Here is a 23,282-nt window from a genome sequence, read left to right as displayed (position 1 = left end):
TTATGACAATTTTATTATCTATAGAAGGAAAAAAAACACTTATTTGCATATAAAAAAATAGTGTTATCCACACATTTATTTTTACTGTTCACACACTCATCTCAATTTTCGTTTTTTAGTCTGGAGAATGAGGAAAGAGAACTTGTTTTTTTATTTGTTTTTAAATAACCTGACTAGAAATGACGTCATATAGCCAAATCGTTTTAAGAAAAATAAAGCCTTCTTTGTTTTCTCATCTGCTGCACGAAGCCGATGCACCAGCACATCCAAGTCTCCTCTCTTCCGTCACCTTTGCAACCGTTGAATGGTCCTCGAAGGTCCTCACAAATGCTTCTCCGGGCATCCGATGACCATCCGAATCCATGAATATCTCCGCCGCACTAACTTGTGCACAGTTTTGTTGCAGAATGATAGGACACTGCACTACTTGCTTTTTGGCTTTTGAAATAGAGAGAACCAGCTATCTGTTGTGCATAACTGCATATGGTATTCTTCACCTACATTAACAACTCTATGTGCTTATGAAACATTTGGAGTTCAAGTTTTTGAACTGCTCATGCACAAGTTTTTTCTTACGGTTATCCGAACCATGTAAACGTTACATACAAAAGTAGTCCCTTCGTTTATTGCTGAGTTGCATTGTTAACTTGAAATGTCACGATTACCCTTCTTTTAAAACCTATGTGACATTATGTTACTTGAAGCTAACCTTTTTTTACTTGTCTTTGGGGTGAAAACAATTACCCTTCCTTTAAACGGCCATGGTCTCAGTTCTCAAAGACTCTCAAATTCCCCCTTCTTTTAAACGTAACGGTAACGAAGCACAAGCCCCTGAATTCAAACAGTCAAGGGGAATTTGAATTTGAAATTTAATAACGGCCAAATAATATCCGGGCCCACCTTTTCCTTTGCAAATACCCAGTAGAGAGTACTCCTCCACAGATTCAAACCTCCACCTTCTCTCTCCGTCTCTCTCTCTCTCTCTCTCTCTCTTCTCACTCACACACACACAACAATGGCGTCGCTCACTCCAGGAATCCTCCTGAAGCTTCTCCAGTCAATGAACTCCTCTACCAAAGTCACCGGCGACCACCGCTCCGCCCTCCTCCAAGTCATCGGCATAGTCCCTGCTCTCGCCGGCTCCGACCTCTGGCCCAACCAGGGCTTCTACGTCCAGCTATCCGACTCCCTCAACTCCACTTATGTCTCCCTTTCTGATCGTGACACCGACCTCATCCTCACCAACCGCCTCCAGCTGGGCCAGTTCGCCTACGTCGACCGCTTCGATTTCGACTCCCCAGTCCCCCGCGTCGTCGGAATCCGTCCCATCGCCGGTCGACATCCCTTCCTCGGCACCCCGGAGCCCCTTGTCGCCCGTATCTCGGCCTCGAAACGAGAGTTTGTGATCCAGCCTGTGTCGGATTCCGACCAGTCCACCGATTTCATGGCGATTTACCTGTCCAATAAGAAGCAGGAGCAGGTTGTGAGGAATGACAACAAAGAAGCCAAGGTTGAGAAGGCACGACCATCAAGGCAGCCTCTTGCTCCTCGAGACAATGTCAATTCGGGTGGGAATGTGAATTCGAATTCAAGTACAGATGAGGCTAAGAAGATCCCCGATCGGCCGGCTTCCAGGTTTTCATCTCCGGCCGGTGCAAAGAGGCCCGTGTCAGTCGGAAAGAAGAACCCGGCGTCGGCTGAGAGAGATCCATCCCCCGCAGGAAAAGGAAAGAGATCGGGATCTCCAGCCCCGTCGAAATGCGTTGTTCCGAGCTTAATTGTGGCGAAGGAAGAGAACCGGAAGGTGTCGAAAGAGGCGGCGATTATAGTGCCGTCGAGGTACCGACAGCCATCCCCAATTGGGCAGCGGAGGCAGCCTTCACCAAATTCCCGGAGGGCTTCGCTTTCTCCCGGGAGGCGGTTGTCTGGAGGAGTGAAGGACTCTGCTGCCAAGAAGAAGACGATAAGTATCGTTGCAGGGATTTCGAAGGTTTCAGAAGCCCTCATTGGGTCTGGAAAGAGTAATCGGAAGGGCTGGGATGAGTCGCCGATGGTGGAGGAGAAAGAGAAGCCTTCGGCCAAGATCAAACCAGATTTGCAAGCATTTATAAGGACTCAGGTAGTTTTCCCTTCTGTGTGTATCTCTGGAAGCAAAATTTTGATTTACTTACTACTCTGCATATTCTGAATTCTGTGTCTTTGCAGGCTGCTCTTGCGCGACGATTAAGCGATGCGAAAGGTGGAAGTCCGAATGGCGGTGATGATTCTTCCGGCAATGAGAAAACAAAATCTGGGTCACCGGCAGATTTTGTGGTCCAAGAGAAACCCAGCTGCGCAGCAGCTCCGAGCATCACCGTCCATGAAAAAAAATGGACTGATGGAAGTGTCTCACTTGATGCAGTCTCTTCAGACCTCGCAAGGCTTGGAAAGGTATAATCTTTGGCATTAGATGCAACTTTGTTTTCGATGAAAATTGCGTTATCGAAATAGATTATGATCAATATGGACTAAAGTTCTAAACCGTATCGGATTGCAGGAAGCTTTGCAGAGGAAAGTTCTTGCTTCTGCAGCTGCAGCTGAAGCACTCGAGGAGGCCATTGCCACTGAGTCTCTTGTGAGGAAATTAAGGTAATTTGATCATTCTGTTTTGTAGCCTTAAATTTGTTTAAGGAAATGTTCTGCCACTGTCGTCGAATTTCAATTATCTTTTTTTTCTATCTCAGCATGTTTGCGGAACTCTCTTCCACATCCAAGGTCGGGAACCCTCTACCCGCCATTGACCGCTTCTTTTCGATCTATGATGAAGTTGTTAAATCAACCACACTTGTTGAATCAATTGCTGGTAATCGCAATTCGGATACATCTAACAATGCTCAAATTCCCACTGAGCAATCGAAACCCGTTTCACTTTGGGTTGAAGCTGCTTTAGCTACTGATCTCGGCATTGTCTCTCTCCTTACCACCCAAGACAATGAAACTCCATCAGCTCTGCAGAAAAGTCTGTCAAAACGACAATCCCTCAACACACCTCCCAAATCCCATCTCAAGATTTCCCCTTCCTCTTCACCGCAGTCCAATGCTCGCGTTGGGACGTGGACAAAGGGTCACGGAATGAAAGACACAGTCGAGCTTGCCACTCATCTGCAATCCGAGATGCAAATGTGGTTTCTGCAGTTTGTTGAGAAGGCCCTTGATGCCGGTTTTCGTGTGTTTGGAGAGTGCGCAGCTGATGGTGGCAAACTGCCAATCGACAGTGGCTCCATTGCAGCTGTTCTTTCGCAGTTGAAGCGGGTGAATGAGTGGCTGGATCGAGTCGTCTCGAAAAGGAATGAACTGAATGCGAAGGTTGATCGGCTGAAGAGGAAGATCTACGGCTTTGTTATTCAACATGTTGGGACGACGGTCGACAGCTCCACCCCTCTTGCTTCCTCTTGATTCCATTTCAATTTTAACTTATTTTGGTCAATATGTTATTAGTTTATATGAACTGTGATGCCTTCATATCTTATTTGTACTCCCAATTTGTCACAAATGCTTGATGTGGTAATCATATTTCTATCTTTTAATCGAACAAATTAAGCTTGTAAGATGAACGGGTGAGCTTTATCAACAAAGATATTGTCACTTGAGACTCACGCACACCACATGGCGTAACCAAATTGTACATGTGATGTATCCCCTAAACCCTAGCCCCAAGTCAGTGATAGAGACCTAGGATGGGACGTAATGGTAGTCGGAATGGCGCTCAAGAGGCAAAGTGGGAAAACCAAGGCTAAGAAGAACGCTCGGCCTGCATCATTCTAACATAACGCACCATTTCGGCTGAACATATGTCACGTCATCGCCGAATGTCTGGTTGATAGGTGAAAAGGTGTCAGTATGCTAGTCTACATAGGTGGCGCATTAAATGCCAAATAAGGAAGATCCATGGTTGAGGGGTTCATTGAGTGCTATATAAAGGGGTGAGAACCTCCTATATTGAGGTCAGACAACCAAAGAGAGAAAGAGTTCATATATTAGCCAAGCATTATTTCAGTCTTGCAATCAATAGAATCCAAGCAATACAGTAGATATAGTTAACTTTGAGTGCTAACAGAGGTCATATAGTATTGAGTTTACTATTTTTATTTTCTTGTAAATTAAATTAATTTGGAACATCGTTCTATAAAAATAATATTAATTTTTTTGAGCAATAAATTTCGAAAATAAATTTTATTTGTGTTTGTAATTGGTTATCCACAAAATAAAAATCGATACATCGGTTACACTGAGGAAAGCGCGTCCAAATCATATGCATGGAGGCCACATGCCTCTCTTATCCTGACCACTCCCTCAACACACACGAAAAAGACCCACCTCTTACAAAAATCCAAGCCCACCAGGCCCCACAAACAAACCCATCCTGACCGCACAACAAATTCTTAATCACTAACGCATCCGACGGCTAGGATTCACTCACACCCAAGTACTAGATTTGTATATAAAAAGCCCATCACAGATTCGTACGCCGTCTGCCCGTTCGGGTTGAAAATCCTGAGACTTTCACTCATCAGCCGAGCTCACCAAAACGCGTCGTTTCGAGCTCGTCCCTCTCTCGGATCCTCACCAACCTCAAAACTCCAATCTCCGAATCGAAAATCCCTGTCAAAACCCTAATACTTTTCCCTCCATCATTTCCGATTGTGCCCCTCGCACCCCGCCTGAGCTCCGTGACCAGAACCGTAACTTCACCGAAAATTCGCCGTTTGGCGACGCGGATAATTCTGCCGTCTGGACTTTGCGGCGGGTGGTGAGAAATGGCGGGCAGGAAGGACGAGTCGGTGGTCCTGAACAGAACCAATGTTTTCGCGGCGCTCGGGAGCTTGAAGAAGAAGAAGAAGGGCGATAAGAGCTCGTCGAAGAGCTCGAAAGGGGGCGACGCAGCTCAGAACTCCGGGGAGGCGGAGAAGGAGGTGTTTTGGGCGCCGGCGCCCCTTATCGCGAAGTCGTGGGCCGATGTGGATGACGAGGACGATGATGACTACTATGCAACTACAGCTCCGCCGGAAATGGGTTGGGCCGGCGAGGATTCGAAGGCGGTGAAGGAGAGCGAGCTCGAAGCCGAGCATGCGGAGACCGTCGGTGAATTGGTATATTTTATGAGCTTTTTTGTTTTTGTTTTTTTGTTTTTTGTGATCTTGTTTTCGGATAGTGCTAAATTGGGAAAGCTTGTATTGTATATGTGTGTGCAGAAATGTGTTTTTGGATATGATCGGTTTTTACTCATGATGTAGTAAACTGTAGAAGGAGGTATTTTTTTTTTTGTTTGTGTGTATTAATTGATGAGGGGATAGGTGAATATGAACGCTGTGGTTTTGCTTGTGATATCACCGATTTTCGTTGAAGCAATAGGATTTGGTAGTTTTTTATTCTACTTTTGGAATGAATGAGGTGATGTTTAGTGAAAGGTTTTAGATGATAAGATTTGGTAGGAGTTACGGAATTTATTGAATGTTCATATCTGTGGATTTTGTGGAATCCTTGTCTAATTTGGATCGTCCTGTCAATCATTTATTTTAACGGTAGTAGATGCAGATGTTTTAACGGTAGTAGTTACTGCTTTCTCTGTAATGGACTGAAATCTGCTATGTTTTTCCTACAAGTGTTAAGGCACCGCATCTTTTATAGAGGGTGCAAATCCTTTAAGGTCGTGTTAAGTCACCGCACGTTAGAAAATGAGATCTTTTGAATCCCAATCGTCACTGCAATCTATGTAACGGTTAAAATCTACTCTGCTTTGCCCACGCGTGTTAAGTCACCGCATCTTTGATGCTATGAAATGGTTTATTTTTTGGCTTTTGCGGAGACAATTGATTGTCTTTTCGCCATCTTGACTTGTGGGAATTGAGTTTATTGTTCCGTTAGGAAGTAGCTATATCTCATCTGTTGGTATCCATGGTTATCCATGATCTGTGTTCTTTCAGCATGCATAGATTGTCATATTATACTAGATGTGGCTGACCAATTGATAGTTTTCTTCCTGTTGTTGTCACGAGATAAAAACCACATCCACACGTGGACGTGCGTCTCATTGGAATGATTCTCGTTTAGGGGATCCTAAATTTGTTCTTTTGTTGGTTTCATTATGGTATTTTTTGGTGCATACATTAGAGAATGAATTGATGTTCCATTATCAAAACATATTTATGAGACTAAGTGATTCCTTGTAAGTAGCTTAGGCAGTTTCATTGTGGAACCCCAGTGTATATCCCAGATTTCTAAAGAAAGCTTGGTCTTGATTGCTGATTGATTTTGTGGTGGACGGAGCCAATCAGGTGACTATGATTCAAAAGGCCCTGATTTGTTTGTGTTTGGTGGATTTTGGGCAACCACTCTTTGAAACAATGAACTATAATATCATTTCATGCTTATGATGCATCCTTACTATCAAATGTATAAACCTTAGGTGTAAAGTAGATCGGTATTTGAAAAGCATAATGCCAAAACTTTTGTTGATAATTGGAAAACATTGCTTTTATGGCTGAAAAACATCCAAACGAGTTTTGTGCGTGCGTGTTTAAGGGTACTGATGCTTCTCTATTTAGCTGTAACAATTATTGTCTTATTTGAAAGTCAACTTCATACAACGGAGATGTCATTTTTTTCAACCTCGAAAATCATTTGAGTACTATTCCTCTGGTTATATTGTGGAATTCTTATATATATGTACCGATTTCCAGGAAAGTGAAAGTGAGGAGGAAGGTCTTGATGAAGTTGATGACGTTGACGAGGAACATGAAAATGAACTTGAAGCCTCGGTCGAAACTGAGCCAGTTAAGAAGCTCCCTGAACCCTCTCCAGCCCCTAAGGAGACAGAAAGGCAGCTTTCTAAGAAGGAACTGAAGAAGAAGGGGCTTGAAGAACTTGAAGCAGTTCTTGCTGAGCTAGGATACCCTACCAAGACCGAGACCAGTGGCCAAGATGACTCCAATGGTATGTAGCTTTATATGGATAAGTTTCTGCGTGCCATTTATTTGTAGCATTAATGCTTGTTACTATCGTTTGAGTTTTTACATTAGTACTGATGCAAACTGAGTTTCTGTTTCCAGAACCTTAAATACTATGCTAAACATGCTCAAGTTTTCACGGAGTGAAAAAAAACCTTCATTCCTCCTTAGGGACGCAATGAGAATATTCAGTTGATTGTATCTCACTGCGTTTGACATCTTCCAAATCAATTAGTTTTTTGTATTTTTTACACGAGCTGCATTTTGACCATACCTTTGCATGCAGGTATTGCCCAAGAGAAGAAAGCAGAGAATCAAAATGGCGATGTGGACAAGAAGGAGAATGTCACTGGGGAGAGCAAAGGTGCAAAAAAGAAGAAAAAGAAGGACAAGTCAGCGAAGGAGCCGAAAGAACCCCAGGACCAGCCTGATGGCACAAATGGTGGAAGTGCAGCAACAGATGAAAATGCTGGGACAGAGAAGGGAGAAGATGCATCTACTGGTGATGTTAAAGAGCGGCTGAAGAAAGTGGCGTCCATGAAGAAGAAGAAATCAAGCAAAGAGATGGATGCGGCCGCCCGAGCTGCTTCGAGTGAAGCTGCTGCCAGGAATGCTAGGCTAGCTGCAGCGAAGAAGAAAGAGAAGAATCACTACAACCAGCAGCCGGTGCGGTAAGCCGGCTATAGATCTTTAGTTTTGTTCCATTGTTTTGTTTCTCCCATATGAACTTGTACTTTTGTTTATTTGTTGAAGGGAACAATAAACCTTTTGGGAAAACAGTTTTGCGAACTTCACTGTCGAGAAGATAGTTCTTTTACTTAAAAGGAAGAAAGGAAAAGTATGGTTATATTTTGGAAACTTTAACGAAAAGCTCCTGGTACTGTTCACTTTAACGAAAATCCACATTTTTACACTAAAAGGTCAATCATTGAACTATTCATTTTACCTTTTATTTTGTCCTTATCGTTAAAACTCAAAGTTTTCAAGTCATTTTCATTAGTTTTGCTTTATATTTTCTTACCTTTTTCCGTTCATGCTGAATTTAAGAAACTTCGTATCGTCCGACTTTTGTTTTCTATTAGGCACTGTCTTCCTTTTCCAGTGCAACTTCTGTGGGCATGTCCTAGTTCTTAAGACCATTGGCACGTTTACTTGGAATGGGGAAAGTCATAAATCGAGGAACGGAACGGAACAAGGGAGTAAAATACAGGGCAAGTCGGGAATCGAAATGATTTCAACCTGTAAATGCTTGGGAATGAAGAATCATAATGATTTCAATTTCTATTCTCGCCAAGTAAACGTGTAATATGTGGGTTCTGCCAGGGCAGACCGGGTTGTGTACCAGTCCGGCTTGTCCTCTTGAGGTTTCACCTAAAATTAATTGGCGACAGAGGAGTGACCCAACTTCTCGATATGGAACAATTCTTCACATTCTACAAGTCACCCTTGGGCTTGGGGCTTAAGAGGGAGGGATTAACAGAATAAAACCTCAAACAAGTGAAAATTTGAGTAAAATTGTGGATATACTTCATAATATCTGAGCCTTTGGTTTAAATACAAAGGCCAGAAACAGTAATCCACAACAAATCCCTGGTTCCTTTTACAACTACACACTCCAACATGCCTGAAATCGGTAGATTTAGATTACCTTAAAAATGCGTTCCCCGAAAGCCTTACGCAATAAATAACGTAGCCATCGATGGCATCACAATCCTTCGAACTCAAAAAGACTGAATGTGAGAACCAGTTGAGGTAGTATTTACAGGGCGAAAGTCGTCAAAATCAGAGTCGGAACCCATATCTTCATAATCGGGCCAGTCACCAGGAGAGGCGGAACCCATATCTTTGGTCTCAGGGACGTGCAGCTCGGATAGAGGAACTGGAAGAGGCTCTTCACTGAAATACTTGTCCTGCAGGAGCTCCATAGCCGTAGCTCTCTTAGCTGGGTCGTAACAAATAAGTTTCTTCACCAGAGAGACTTCGGCAGGGGAACAGTTGGTCAGGCAGGCCTCTATGCCGACTGGATTTTCTACTTTATTGAACGATATTATCCTGTAATCAGGCAGTTTAAGACACCCCGGCCACGCCTCCTCAGTTAAGTTGCCCAGAACACTGATGATTCTGCTGAGCTGGTCGATATCAGCAGTTCCAGGAAAAAGTGGCTCTAGCGTCAAAAGCTCGGCAAAAATGCAGCCCAACGACCATAGATCTATCTCTAAACCATAGTCTATGGATCCGTAGAGTAGTTCCGGAGCTCTGAACCATCGAGTCCCAACACAGGATGTCAGAGCTCCATTTCTGTCATTTCCGCCCTCTGCCTCATAAGAATACGAACCCCTGAAAAGATCATCGTCTATGTCGCTTGCTGTACATGTTGCTATACAAGATGTATCTCCATCAGGAACGTTTGTATCTTTATCCAAACCTTTTGCCTTGACCTCATCTAACACTCGAAAATATTCCTCTTTGCTCATAGTTCCCTGTTCTTGAGCTCTGTACCCTTCTTCACATGACTCATCTTTTTCGGGAATCGCTTCAGGTGGCTGAAAGGCACTCTGACTGGGAGCGCTTCGTTCATACAGTTGTGGGTTTTCATCAGGAACATATCCCGCCTCCAAGAGTATCCTAGCCTAAACATCAAAACACGACACATAACACAAACAATTCAATGTTGTTGACATGTAAAATTAAACAGGGTACGAATCAAAACCAAATACGGAAAAGTAGTAGCATAAAGCCGGAAATATGAATCCTCACTACAAATAAAAGATGCTAATCTTCTGCAGCCACTGGCTTGTTGAACAAATTATTCCAAACCCTTCTAAACTACAAAGGACAATGTGATAAGCTTCCTTAAACTTTACGTTCAACAAATGCTGGAACACGAAAATTTCGATCCAATGATATATCAAAACGAATTAATCTGTGTTTTCATTTCATCCAATCAAATAATCTCATAATTCAAAGTCAGTCAGAATCTATGAAAATTTTGATTGAAACCCCTCCGCCGCTGTAAAAATTCATGTAAAAGTTCCAATTTTTCAACCAAAATTGATAAATTTAACAAATATACATTATAAACTGATAATCCAAAGCAGCTCCCACCAAATTTAATCCGCTACATGTATAAATTTATAATTTTTAAACCAAAATTTCCCAATTTTCTTCTGAAATAAACAAAATTCAACAAAAAAAACCCACAAAAATTCGAAATTACCTGACCAAAATCGGCCAGCTTGAGAACTCCATCGTCCCCAATCAACAAATTACAGGGCTTCAAATCGCGGTGGACCACCATATTCCGATGACATGAGTCAACCCCCGATAGGATTTGCAGCATCCACCGCTTGACCTCGCCGCTCCCAATCCCACCCTCCCGTTTCTTGGCGCTTTTGATCACAGTGGCGAGGTCAGTGGTCAGGAATTCGAGGACGAGCACGGCGTCCTCGTCCTCGCGCCAAAAGTACTCGTACAAAACGATGACGTTGGGGCAGCTGTGGAGGGCCTGGAGGGCCTCGATTTCTCGGAACGCCGACTGGTAGTCGTGGACCTCCTTGAGCGCGACGGTGAGGTTGTCGGAGAGGCGGATGGCTCTATAGACATCGGAGTAGGCTCCGGATCCGACCCGCTCCAGGATCTTGTATTTTGCGATGATTTCGGGTCGGCTGTGGATGCTCCAGCTCTTCGCTGGTGGAGAGTCCATATTAATCGGGCGAGAGAGAAGCAGAGAGAGACAGGGACGGAGAGGGAGAAGAAGATGAAGAGATGCGCGAGCAAACACGTGCGAAGTTTTTTTTCCTTCTTTTCCTGAAACGGGAGGTCCGCACGTGACAAAGAAGAATATTTTTTTTTTATTACAACCGATATTATTATACATGTAGTGCTAGGAAGACTAATTTGTATATTAAACTTAAAAATTAAATGGTCACTCAGTACTACGGTTTTATGATATTCCTCTTATGTAATAATTCAATCATCAACTTACATGTTATTTAGTTTATAAAATTTAGTCCAATACAAATTTAGTCTCTAGCATTAATCTTAGGGAATTGTTATTAGCACTCCAAAAATCTCATTTTACACTCCAAACTTTCTATATTTGGAAAGAAAAATACACTTGTGAAGAGTGTAGAATGAGATGTTTGGAGTGCCAATAACACTTTCCTAATCTTATTACACTAAGTAAGGAGAGCTTAAATCCGGAACACAATGAGTAAAAAATGAAGAGGTAACGGTCGGTTTTCTCCCAAAACATGTAGTAAGTAGCTGCCAATTTCTTCTGAATTTTAATTTTAGCCGATTACCTTTATGAACTTTTATAATTGGCCAATTTCCTCCATGAACTTTGATTCCCCCTAAATCCTTTAAGACCATCTCCAAAGAAAATGTCAAATTATAAGAGTTAAATTACAATTGATGACTGATGTGGTAATCTGAAGTCTTATGTCAAATTTTGTACTTCTCAAACCGAATTGTCAAATATTATTTTATTATTTAAATAGAGCGTTAAATGATTGTAATTATTAAAAAAAATATTGAAACAAAATTTTTATTGGTTGAAATGTTAGTGGAATAAGGGACCTACTATTAAAATGAATTAAAAATAAAATTGACATTGATGTCAAATTTGACATCAAATCACTAAGCTTTCAAATCCGGTCAGCAAATAACATTTCAGTTGGAGAGATTTTTGATGTCAAATATGTACAGTGGCATTCCATCTAGGATTTTGACATCTTCTTTGGATATGCTCTAATACAAACAAAAAGTGTACGGAGTGAACTAGCGGAAGATAAGAAGGAAAAAAAAACAATTTTTTGTCCATATTAGAGACAAAATTATCTTTCTGCAATTATAAAATTCAAGCACAAGAAAGAAATTGACCAATTGCAAAAGTTCAGGAGGTAATGGGTTAAAATGAAAGTTCAATGAGGAAATTGGCTAATTATGAAAGTTCATGAGAATAATTGGCTAAAATTAGTGATTTGACATCAAATCACTAAGCCCTCAAATCCAGTCAGCAAATAACATTTCGATTGGAGAGATTTTTTATGTCAAATATGTACAATGGCATTCCACCTAGGATTTTGACATCTCCTTTGGAGATGCTCTAATACAAACAAAAAGTGTACGGAGTGAACTAGCGGAAGATAAGAAGAAAAAAAACAATTTTTTTGTCCATATTAGAGACAAAATTATCTTTTTGCAAGGTGATGGGTTAAAATTAAAGTTCAATGAGAAAATTGGCTAATTATGAAAGTTCAGGAGGGTAGTTGGCTAAAATGAAAGTTTACGAGAAAATTAGCAGCTCCTTACAAATTCAAGCGAAAAACTAAATCAACCGTCAACAACCACATCATGTAATTTACAAAACGTAATTTTAAAAGACAGTCTCTCTAGCATTACCCTTTTGTAAGGATCAGGATTCTCTCCTAAGCTGATGGAGAGGATCTTCCTGACCAAGCCTATCAGGCCGTTCAATTTTTATCCAACGGTTATAATTATTATAACTTTTAAAGGGACCCTGTTTGTAACCGTTAGATAAAAATTGAACATCAGGAGAATCCTCTCCATTTGCTCAGGAGAGGATCCTGATCCCTTTTGTAAAACTTCCCAAGACCAAAAAGCCATCCTTGGTCCTAGTGTCTCTCACTGCAGGTGAAGCTGTCAATGGAAAGCTAAAATCATGGGACTTGGATTGTCTGCCCTCCAATTTTTGTGCCCTCCTCGTTCCCTCCTGTTTTTGTGGTCACGGTTAAGCCACGTCAACATTTTATATTACTATTTCTTTTTGTTTTATTATTTTTATAAAAAAATAATATAAAATATTGACGTGGCTTAACCGTGACCACACAAAACAGGAGGGCACGGGAAGGGCACCTAAATGGGAGGGCAGACAATCCAAGTCCAAAATCATGTGGGTGGATAGCAGATTTGTGCATGGTCTCACCTGCATTGTTTCTACAAAATATAGGACCACTGCATTCATAATTTCTCTACCTGACAGCCATTTACTTATCCATCTAATTCTTTCTGTCCTCATTCATTAGGGTCTTTCAGGACGAAAATTCTAGAGTGCGTTGATGTATGCATACATTGCTGAATTGAACGGCTAGATGCGTGCTAATCAGTGAAATTTAGCGGGTATATCGGAGCCACTTAAACAGAAGAACAAAATTATTTTCTTGGTAGCAATACCGGAGAGAATGAACAATTCCCCTCCATTTCCCACTCCTTTCAGTTGGCGAAATCAAAACAAACATGTTTCGGTTTAATTTAACGATACTTGAACATACAATACACACATAAGAATATATGGCCTGTAAGGATTAAGCCAGGAAACCCGCAAGAGCAACTGCTAAAAAACAACGTTATGTTCCAAACCGCAGGCGGTTAGCATTCTTTGGCTTCGTCCTAGACATCACAGCCTCCACACACAATGCTTCTGCAATCAGGAAGAGCAATATGTTTTGTTAGTACACCAAATGTCAGTAAATTGCGTTTAAAGTTCAAGAAAACAATTACCATAAGACCGATCATAAACTCTTCACTCGGGTCACCCCATCAATGGAGAGGACAACGATTTAGTAGTCATTCTCAAATCTCAACACCATTTCACATCTTCTATGCCTAGTCACTTTCGATGTTCCAGGTTAACGATTATAAGGACGAGCGCTATGCAACAACAATGTACATCCTAAATTTGTCAACTAATGAAGAACAGAGACAGCTCAATCATAAAGTTTTCGCTTTCGTTTCAAAATTTTAATCGAGGAATTACTTGGCTATTTCTGGATATGACAGCATAGTTATGTTCATCCCTAATTAGTTCGCCATATGACCTCCTTGGACCACAGCTAGCAAACATTGAATGAATCGAAGGACACATATTCTAACCATTTTGTCCTGTTGGTGTTTGGTTTCTTTTCTCGTTTTTACTTCGCTGATGACATGTCTATCTAGTGATACATATCGATCTGTAAGCAGAGGGCGGAGTTCAAGATCCTCGACTTAAGTAAGATTTTGTGATTCGCAAAAACGAATAAGATTTTGTGATTTGGTTTATGAAACTATTGTCATTTCTTGAACGGCTAAACCTCATCGTGTTATTATTCCTTGAGTTGAACATAAACTATTGGGGTAACATAAAACACCACAGAATGAAAGCAGTACTTACGCAATTAAGCAAGCAGATCTCCGGTGCCTTTTCTTCTGAGCCACATCCTTCCTTCTCGGAGGTTGAAGAACAACCTTAATGGCAGTATCGAAAACAGCTTTGACATTCTAATCAAATTCAAGCAGAGTTTATCAATAAGCATTCTTTTTCAAGCAAGAACATATACTAATTTATCACGCTCGGTAAAATAATTGTGTCATTGACAACATTAGGCATCAAATATCCCTGGAATTTTAACTATATTCTTCTAAGTTGTCTACCTGCTGAGTCTTCGAGCTGCACTCGATATAAGCTGCAGCACCTACTTGCTTTCTCAGCTCCTCACCCTGCATACTAAGCATAATTAGACACTTCCACATGAACACAAATGCTTTATCGAAACAACAATCTTGAAGAACCGAAACAAAAGGAAACAATTACCTGAGCAGAAGTTATGATGTTGGATGATCCCATATGATCAGCTAGGTACCCCATGTCCTCACGAAGATCTTAAACACAGAGAAATATATAAGCAAAAATGCTGATAAATTATACTCCTAAAAGACACCCTATCAAACTATCGGAGAAACAAAATCGCCAAAGTTGTTGCCTTACCTAGCTTTGTCCCAACAAGAACAATCGGAACATTGGGAGCAAACCTACGAAGTTCCGGCATCCACTGTGAAAATATACCAGAATGTATGTATCTTAGTCAGTAAAACATCAAATCCAAGCATCTATGTCAGCACAAATGAATAATCAGCCATGGAATCAGTACCTTCTTAAGAACATTCTCATAGCTTGCCCTACTAATTAAGGAGAAAGCTAACACAAATATGTCTGCACCTCTATAACTCAGTGGCCTCAACCTGCTGTAATCCTCCTGGCCTTTAAAAATCAAAATACAATAAAGGGTAATCTGTAAAAACTCAAAAAAAAATAACCAAAAATCCAATATCCAAACTCTGAATCCCAGAAATCAGCAACACTAAAAGTGTAAAAGGAGGGCAACCCCAAGCCAACAAGGCTTCCCGCCGCTTTAAGAAGGTGACGGAACCCACTTTGTGAGGGTGGGGAAACGTCTATCGTATGCAAAATTTAGTGCAAGGAAAACACAAAATTTACCTGCAGTGTCCCATAGCCCCAGGTTCACTATGTTCCCATCAACAGCAACATTTGCACTAAAATTGTCAAAAACTGTTGGTACATAATCCTGCCACAAAAATATAAAGGATGTAATTTTTATTTTCTGTTTAGTTTTTAGCTTGATCTATGACAGAAATCCCACGAAATATTCAAAAAATTAAAAAAACAAAGGAAACAAAGAGCATTTTTTAGGTGGATATTTAAAGTTGCAAGACTCACAGTGGGAAACTTGTTGCTGGTGTAACAAATGAGCATACAGGTCTTCCCAACAGCTCCATCACCAACAGTGACACATTTAATGAACTTAGAAACACTCATTCTCTCAACCCCAAAACTTGAAATTAAAACCAGCTAGCTTGTAGGTAATTAAGCACTTGAGCCAAAAGCACTTCTAGTTCTAGGACATACACATGTAAATGTGAAATGAGCTTTAAAAAGTTGAGCTTAAACAAAAAGCTGAACAGAAGAAGCGGTGGAAGAACAAGAAGCAGAAGTAGTAGAACGAGAGCTCAGAACATTGTCTGACCTTTTGTTGAGGTGTGAGATGATATAGAAGCCAAGTCCTTCTTCTAATTTCAAGAAGAAAGATTTAAAATTTAAGAGAGAGAAAGTTAGGGGAGAGAGAGAGAGAGAGAGAGATGTGTTGCCTGTGGTCAAACGACTCAAACGGTCTATAGCTCTACTTTTTGAGTCCCTCTAAGGACAATTTTCAAATCCAACAGAAATATTTTTTGAATTTACTGAATAAGGGGCCCCTCCATTTTTCTTTGCTGGTTTCCAACTTGCAGTCACATTCATGGCAGGAAATGAACTTCCAATGGTAAACCTGTAAAAATGCAAACTTTGTTACAGTTTCATCATCTGCATTTCTGTGCTTTTAGATACTGGAAAGTAATTTGGATTTTCAAAAGATTGAAAAAAGGCATAATTTTGTTTTAAAATTGTTTTCTATTGTCTTTTAATACAACTTTAGTGGTTAAAGTATTTTTATTCATCAAATTGCCCAAAGCTTAAGTTTCATTGATGTCTCAAAAAGAACAATAAAACGGCTATATCGTATTTAAACTTATTTCGAGTACTAATAATAATTTTCGAACAAAACTGTATTTCAGATTACAACAAACAATAAAATGGCTTGCATTACTATAGCTAAACTTTTTTTTGGGTTTAATTTTTTTGGGTGTTTCCCAAAATTTTCCCTTGTTTATTGACATTTTTTAGTAAGTGTATAAAAAACCAAAGTATTTTTTGAAATTATTCTGTGAGAGAAGATTTGGCACAAAATCGAATATAAACATTTTATAATTCATATAGTCAGCTTCATTTAATAAATCTTAAACAATAAGATTTTTTTCAATGTTTTGTCATGTTTGCCACGTAGAAATAGAACAACAGTTGAAGGGAGCTTTATATATTTTAATTTTCTGTCTTTTCCTGTTATGTTAAAATACTTGGTTAATTTATAAGGAAAACTAATGTAAAGTATTTGAAAACTTTGAATTTTAATGATAAGGATAAAATAAAGGGTAAAATGAATAATACCAGGTTTGACTTTTTAATGTAAAAATGTGGTTTTTCGTTAAAGTGAACAGTACCGTGAGCTTTTCGTTAAAACTCCCTAATTTATAATTATTCAGATAATTTAAACTGTCATAGAATCTATAACATTTTTTTTATCTTTGCTAATTGCCATTATGTGATAGACGTGCAACGCCTGGAACGATTATTATAAATATAAATCCACATGCTTGATTGCCGACCGTTGCTTTCGATTTGTCACGCATCTCAAATTTATTTATTTTTATTTATTTTCTTAAGAAACTCAAATATTTAATTAATTAATCACCTCTTCAACTTAAATATAAATATTTGCAATCAAGTCAACACTATTTTTTTTTTTACTAAAACTGTTTTATAAAATAAAGTATATTTTTCTTAGGTTATTTATTCTTTCAATTGGTAACCTAAATCTAAGCATTTTTTGAATGATGATTATTTGACAAGTTGCCAAGTGTTTGGGGTTTCTTAGGTGATCCTGCATTGTTTGTACAAATGTTGACTTTATTTTGACAGATTCATGGCGCTTTAAAAAGTGGATGGAGCTGTAGACACAACAATCACCCAACTCCAAAAATCACCATTTTCATAATGTTCATTTGGCTCATTTGTTAATATAAAAATTCTACGATGTTCTGGTTTATGACAATGTATTGAAGCAAATAGAGCAAAGAAATTTCAATTTTTTTTGTGGTATTTGAGCAAGTTGTCTCATCTTATGCGTGAAACTCAACGGTCATACGTAATCTATGTCACCTAATTTGTATTATCCACATGTTAGGCTAAAAAATTTGTCACATATGAGGAGGCGTGTTGAGAATAAATTATACATTGATAGGATGAGAGAGTTTGCATGTGCTTAAAATTAAGTTGAACTACTTTCCATATTATCAATTAGTTTTATGACGGATTCTCAATTTCTCCAAGAATCAATAATCTAACAGAAATAATTCGATGTAATTTATGCTTTGATGGATGCAAGAAAAATCCTTGTTAATATTGTCGAATATATGTTTCCTCTCCTTCAACCTCAATACTTAAAAATGTTTATTTACTTAAAATGAGAGAAGTCAGTATAATGAAGAAAGAATGCAACTGAGAATCTGAGATCAAGTACTCTTATAATCAATCTAATTATTTATTTTTCGAGTATTTAATATTATTTAATTTCATAGTGTGTTGTAACCCCATACGAACTAGTAACTAGAGTAGTTTAAACACCGAGGCGTTCATAAACACACAAAAAAATTCAAAAATTAGAATAACTCCAATATTCATTTCAACTCATTCTAATATATAATATAAACATGCTTAATCATGTGATTAAGGGGGTGGAATCTCATTCCTTGATTTGGGCTAATCTATGCTTGAAAAGTTTGAGACACCATCATATAAATCCTCCTCAAAAACAGGGTGAAAACAATGTTCAACCCTCCATTCACGCTTCAAACAGTCACCTTGACGTCTCCATGTCATATAAATCCTCCTAAAAAACGGGATGAAAACAATGTTCAACCCTCCATTCACGCTTGAGATATAATCACCTTGACGCCTCCATGTCATATAAATCCTCCTCAAAGAGGCGGAAAACAATGTTCAACCCTCCACTGAGGATTCTGGAAGAATCTATTTTTCACAAAAAGCTGTAAAATCCTTTATCATCATTTAAATATCCTTCCTCATATATCACAAAATAGCTCCCTTATTTTCATTACACAAACTACTAAACAGAAGATTTGAAGATCCACATAGATATAAAATGTCACCCGACTAAAATGGCCAGAGACGATACATATAGGGAAGCTCAAGTCTCAGATACAAGAGGGAGCAAACTGGGGGTGAGGGAATGTAAATATTCAGAGAGCCTTGAGGATGTCATCGGCGCTGGAGATGGTAAATTCTCCCCCACTCTCGATATTTGCGGCCTTCACCTTGAGGTCTTCGATCAAGAGAGCAAACCTCTTAGAACGAATTCCGAGCCCTTTCTCTGAAAGGTCTAGCTCCAGGCCGAGATCACGGGTGTATTTCGCTGAGCCATCAGCAAGGAAAAGAACATCTTTGTTATCGGGGTATGTTTTTGACCAAGCCTTCATCACAAAGGGATCATTCACTGCAAACACGAATCAAAGCCTTAAGTTCGATATCTGATTCAACAACATTTTCAAAGGATCAATCAAAGGGTACACCACAAGTAAGCATGAAAACAAATATCGTCGGCGGACAAATTCACATGGTATTCTCATGAGCAATTGATAGACCATACAAGCTATCATTCGCGAGCTGATATAGTAGCCTCTGTTACAAAACCACATCAAGTAACTACAATATACCAGCAATGCATACAGCGACAAGGGGAGGGTAATAGCAAGAAGACCAACTAATCGAATCTTATGTCATGAAGGTGTGTTCGTGTCCAATGCGGAACAACTAAGAACAAGCAAACTGCAAGTCAGCTGTAGATTTACTTGCACTGACTACGAAATGCAATTGACGTTCCACCCCCATCAGACGATGATCAATCAAATATTTAGGAACACTTAAGTAATCACTCTCGGTATACACAGGAAGCATTTTCCTAACTCTACGAGATAAGGGGAGGGGGGAATCGAACTAATCGAGCTACAAGCCCCTTGCAAGTTAAGTTCTTTGATCACTAAAGTTAGCATTAACCTTAATCTCTTGTATCCCACATACAACTCTCAAAAAAGTTAAATGGCATTTATCATGTGATCTAGCAAACCAAATCACAACCACACGTACAATCCATGATCAACAGAACGAAAGGGCAAAAATTCAAGTAAATTGAAATTAACAGAAAATATAATTAAGTGAGAAGTAATACCGCTAAGACACAGAATTTTCTCAACACCCTTCGATTTAAGCTCATCTGCTTTCTCAATGAATCCAGGCACATGCTTCAAACTGCACAACCACAGCAAAAAACCAACCTCAAATTCTCAGCAAAATAACAATCATTCAAAAAATCAACAATCGTCCGATTCAAACCAGTCACCAATCTAAACCGTCCACTTCACAAGTAACAAATTCACACCAAAGCAAGCAACTTTACCAACGTGGGGCTCATTTTATATAACATTTTCCTACCATTTTCCCGGGAACCAAATAGTGGGTAGGGTTTGGCAGAAAATTCTATATCCCGAAAGTTCGGAGATCGAAAGATTCGAGCTTTACCTGCAAGTGGGGGTGAAGGCACCGGGGACGCCGAAGAGGATGACTTTTTTGCCGGCGGCGAGGGAGTGGACGCTGACGGATTGGACCTTGTCTTCCTCGTCGAAGTAGGAGAGTGTGCCGTCCGGAATAACATCGCCGACTGCAATCGGAGCCATAGCTTTGATCTGCGGTTATGGTGATTCGTACGGTGGAGGATGCTTGATAAGGGTGCGCAGTTGTTGTATAGGATTAATAGAGCCTTTTATATATAGGGACTACTAGGGACTCCCCAGTAGGGAGTAGAGTGTGATGGACTTCAGTGATTTTCTCAATTGGATTTGATAAATATTTTGGGGTCCGGTTTTTATTTTTATTTTCTTTGTAGTGGGTAGAGAAAGATTTACATTTACCGTACGGTAATGTATTGGTCTGTAGACTAATAGGAAAATAATTTTTACTTTAAAATATTTTTTAGATACCGGTAATTAGTGGCAGCTTTTTTCTCTCGTTACATTTAGGAGCTTAATTTGTAGTATATCGATATTTTTACATTAAGAGAATAAAAAATTCGGTTAAACTCCTTAATAAGTAGCCTAATTTGATATCGAATCCATTATCTATGAGATTCAAACCTAAAACCTCTCAATGAGGAGGAATATCACTAAACCGTAGTACTAAGTGGCTTAAGGAGAAATTTTTTAGAATGCTTAAGGTACATTACATTACAGTTGGTTTATAGAGTTGTGTTCTTGCACAGTGAAATATCTCTCTATCTCAAGAGGTGGATATAGAGTGTGATTTGAAAATAATTTTTTTAAGTCCTCTCTAAAATGAGAGTCTGAGTCCATTGAAGATAGATGCTCTAATATAATATTATATATAGATTTGGGGAGTTCCTTTTTTTTTTTTCTACACAACGTTATATGTAATAGGCTCAGGTTATATAAATCCAGTAATAAATATATGATGATTTCTACGAAGATACAAAGTTTTTTTTGGATTTTTTTGTTTTTATGCATAGCTTAAGGAATAAAATACGATAGCTAAGAGATACAATTAAGTACATATATATACGATGGTATTTCAAGAAGATAATGTAATTTATTTTCCTATGCCTTAATTTATCCGTCGGGGCAACAAACTTTTAGCCTTTGGGACTTTACCGTGCATCAAAGTTCTTTGGTGGCAACGCCAAGTGTTGGTTTTTTTTTTTTTCCGAGCGGCAGCTATCACTTGAAGAAATCCAGTAGAGTTATTGTTTGGAGGAACTTGAACATAAAGGGAAGATCCCAAGAAGAAGAGAACAGTGGACAAGAACATGAGCTCTACAGGGACTCAAAACCATACAACCCAACCAAGTTGAACCTGAATATAAACTATGACTGTCGCTGCAAGCATGACTGACACTCTAACTGAAGCATATAATACCAACTGAAGAAGCTCCGCAAGCGCCTTTCGCTCTTCGGGTTGTCTGGATTGTCCCGTTGATCGGTACCAGAGGCCAAGGAACACGGTTTATGCCACCGGATCCGACTGACATGATGCCGAGTTAGGCGAAGATAAGCATGACTTGAGCTGTGATTGCTGGAACACATTTGTATTTCTACGGGTCGCAACGATGTGGCCGTGCTTGTGGAAATATTTCTGTTAGCCATAGCACCACCATTCCGTTCACGAAAAAATATGGAAACTATTATTGGACATACAATGTAATACATGTTAGAGTTCTATGGAACAGCAGAGCACAAAACCAAGAAGAAATCAATAAGTTTTTTATTTCAACCAAGAACGAAAACGAAAATGGAGATGCGAAGAAGATGAAGAGCTCTGTGCATTTTTTGATTTCATTCAGCTATGACTGAAAATGATTAAAAAGCAACAAACGTAGAGTGGGGTAAGATATAGCCGTTTGAAGGCGCACTACCTCTCCCATTACACAAACTCACGTGTATCTCACATGCTCACATATGAGTGAGATGTTATACCATGAGACACACATACATTTAGCCTATTAGCTTTGATTTAATCTCAGCCTTACATTTCAAAACTAAGAGAAAAGAGACTTTGAATTATAATGAAACAGAACACAACAAACACAAGGCAGCTGCAAGGCTTAAACATCAACACTCTCCTCTAAGCTGGCAGCTGACTTTACTCCTAGCATTTCTCTGAAATCGTTGAACTTCTCCTTTGGTAGTGCCTTTGTCAGGATATCTGCCATTTGTTCTTCAGATTTGCAATAAACAAGTTCAATCTCATTCTCTTGTATTGCATCTCTGATGAAATGAAATTTCCTGCTAATGTGTCTTGTTTTCTGATGAAACACAGGATTCTTGGCAATAGTTATTGCTGAAGTGTTATCACACATTAGCACAGTAGGTTCAACTTGTTCTTCTCCGAAGTCTTCCAACACAAATCTTAACCATTTGGCCTGAGATGTTGCTTCAGCAGCACTTACATATTCTGCTTCTGCAGTGGATAATGCCACTATGTTTTGTTTAACTGATGCCTAAAAGAACACACCTGAGCCAAGATTGAAAGCATACCCTGATGTACTTTTCATGTCATCAATACTCCCAGCCCAGTCACTGTCACAATATCCAATAAGAACTGTTGACTTTCCTTTTACATATTCAATGCCAAAATCCATAGTACCTTGAATGTATCTCAGTACTCTTCTTGCTGTTCCCATATGTTTCTTAGTTGGACCATGCATGAATCTTGCCAAGAGACTAGTACCAAACATTATATCTGGTCTAGTAGCAGTAAGATACAGAATACTTCCCACCAATTTCCTGTATTCAGACTCATCTGCAGCTTCACTCCCATCATTCTTGCATAACCTTTCATTTGCTGCCAGTGGTGTTACCACAGACTTACAACCTTGTAGTCCAAATTTCTCCAGCAGTTTCATTGCATATTTCTTCTGATGTATGAAGATGCTTTTCTTGGTTTGAACAATTCCCATACCAAGAAAATGATGTAGAATCTCAAATCAGTCATCTCATAATGCTGCATCATGTCGTTTTTAAATCTGTCAAGCATTGTGTCACTACTTCCAGTGTACACAATATCATCAACATAGACAGAAACTATGAGAATCCCTGACTTTTCAACCTTAGTATATAAGGTGGCTTCATTAGGACTTCTTTTAAAACCTGCCTTGGTGAAGTAAGAATCAATTTCATCATACCAAGCTCTTGGAGCTTGTTTAAGACCATATAATGCCTTACTTAACTTATACACTTTATCCTCCTTGCCTTGTA

General features: G+C 39.4%; 5 protein-coding genes across 7 annotated transcripts; 2 read left to right on the top strand and 3 right to left on the bottom strand.

Annotated features, from left to right (window-relative positions):
• The first annotated feature begins 917 nt into the window (after positions 1–917).
• LOC103426635 (uncharacterized) lies at positions 918–3,575 on the top strand. Its single transcript, XM_008364715.4, has 4 exons — positions 918–2,119; positions 2,206–2,430; positions 2,537–2,628; positions 2,724–3,575. Exons 1-4 carry the CDS (start codon positions 1,016–1,018, stop codon positions 3,433–3,435), a joined length of 2,133 nt encoding a protein of 710 aa, XP_008362937.2. The 5' UTR covers positions 918–1,015; the 3' UTR covers positions 3,436–3,575.
• Positions 3,576–4,496: 921 nt separating this feature from the next.
• On the top strand, positions 4,497–7,844 carry LOC114827808 (uncharacterized). The gene is made up of 3 exons (XM_029110458.2): positions 4,497–5,129; positions 6,720–6,972; positions 7,273–7,844. Exons 1-3 carry the CDS (start codon positions 4,797–4,799, stop codon positions 7,659–7,661), a joined length of 975 nt encoding a protein of 324 aa, XP_028966291.1. The 5' UTR covers positions 4,497–4,796; the 3' UTR covers positions 7,662–7,844.
• Positions 7,845–8,490: 646 nt separating this feature from the next.
• On the bottom strand, positions 8,491–10,793 carry LOC108171421 (cyclin-dependent kinase F-1-like). The gene is made up of 2 exons (XM_029110443.2): positions 10,204–10,793; positions 8,491–9,616 (listed from the first exon to the last, which is right to left on the bottom strand). Exons 1-2 carry the CDS (start codon positions 10,687–10,689, stop codon positions 8,708–8,710), a joined length of 1,395 nt encoding a protein of 464 aa, XP_028966276.1. The 5' UTR covers positions 10,690–10,793; the 3' UTR covers positions 8,491–8,707.
• A 2,373-nt stretch (positions 10,794–13,166) lies between these two features.
• Positions 13,167–15,960, bottom strand: LOC103449213 (rac-like GTP-binding protein ARAC7). 3 transcript variants are annotated; one of them, XM_029087575.2, is made up of 9 exons: positions 15,815–15,956; positions 15,508–15,685; positions 15,268–15,355; positions 14,921–15,030; positions 14,758–14,821; positions 14,584–14,651; positions 14,424–14,489; positions 14,164–14,270; positions 13,167–13,431 (listed from the first exon to the last, which is right to left on the bottom strand). In XM_029087575.2, exons 2-9 carry the CDS (start codon positions 15,604–15,606, stop codon positions 13,401–13,403), a joined length of 633 nt encoding a protein of 210 aa, XP_028943408.1. In that variant the 5' UTR covers positions 15,607–15,685; positions 15,815–15,956; the 3' UTR covers positions 13,167–13,400. The 3 variants fall into 3 exon arrangements, 2 of the variants coding, with proteins under 2 accessions (XP_028943408.1, XP_028966297.1); XR_011571977.1 differs by having other exon boundaries at positions 13,512–14,270; positions 15,508–15,956; XM_029110464.2 differs by having other exon boundaries at positions 15,508–15,960.
• A 2,529-nt stretch (positions 15,961–18,489) lies between these two features.
• Positions 18,490–20,368, bottom strand: LOC103449231 (peroxiredoxin-2B-like). Its single transcript, XM_008388522.4, has 3 exons — positions 20,038–20,368; positions 19,688–19,767; positions 18,490–18,955 (listed from the first exon to the last, which is right to left on the bottom strand). The coding sequence occupies exons 1-3, from the start codon at positions 20,190–20,192 to the stop codon at positions 18,702–18,704; spliced, it is 489 nt and encodes a 162-aa protein (XP_008386744.1). The 5' UTR covers positions 20,193–20,368; the 3' UTR covers positions 18,490–18,701.
• Between the last annotated feature and the right edge of the window lie 2,914 nt (positions 20,369–23,282).

This window comes from Malus domestica, chromosome 02 (genome assembly GCF_042453785.1).
Source record: "Malus domestica chromosome 02, GDT2T_hap1".
In the NCBI taxonomy this organism is placed as follows: Eukaryota; Viridiplantae; Streptophyta; class Magnoliopsida; order Rosales; family Rosaceae; genus Malus; species Malus domestica.
Note: the sequence above shows the minus strand (reverse complement) of the source record. Positions and strands in the feature narration are given on the sequence as shown.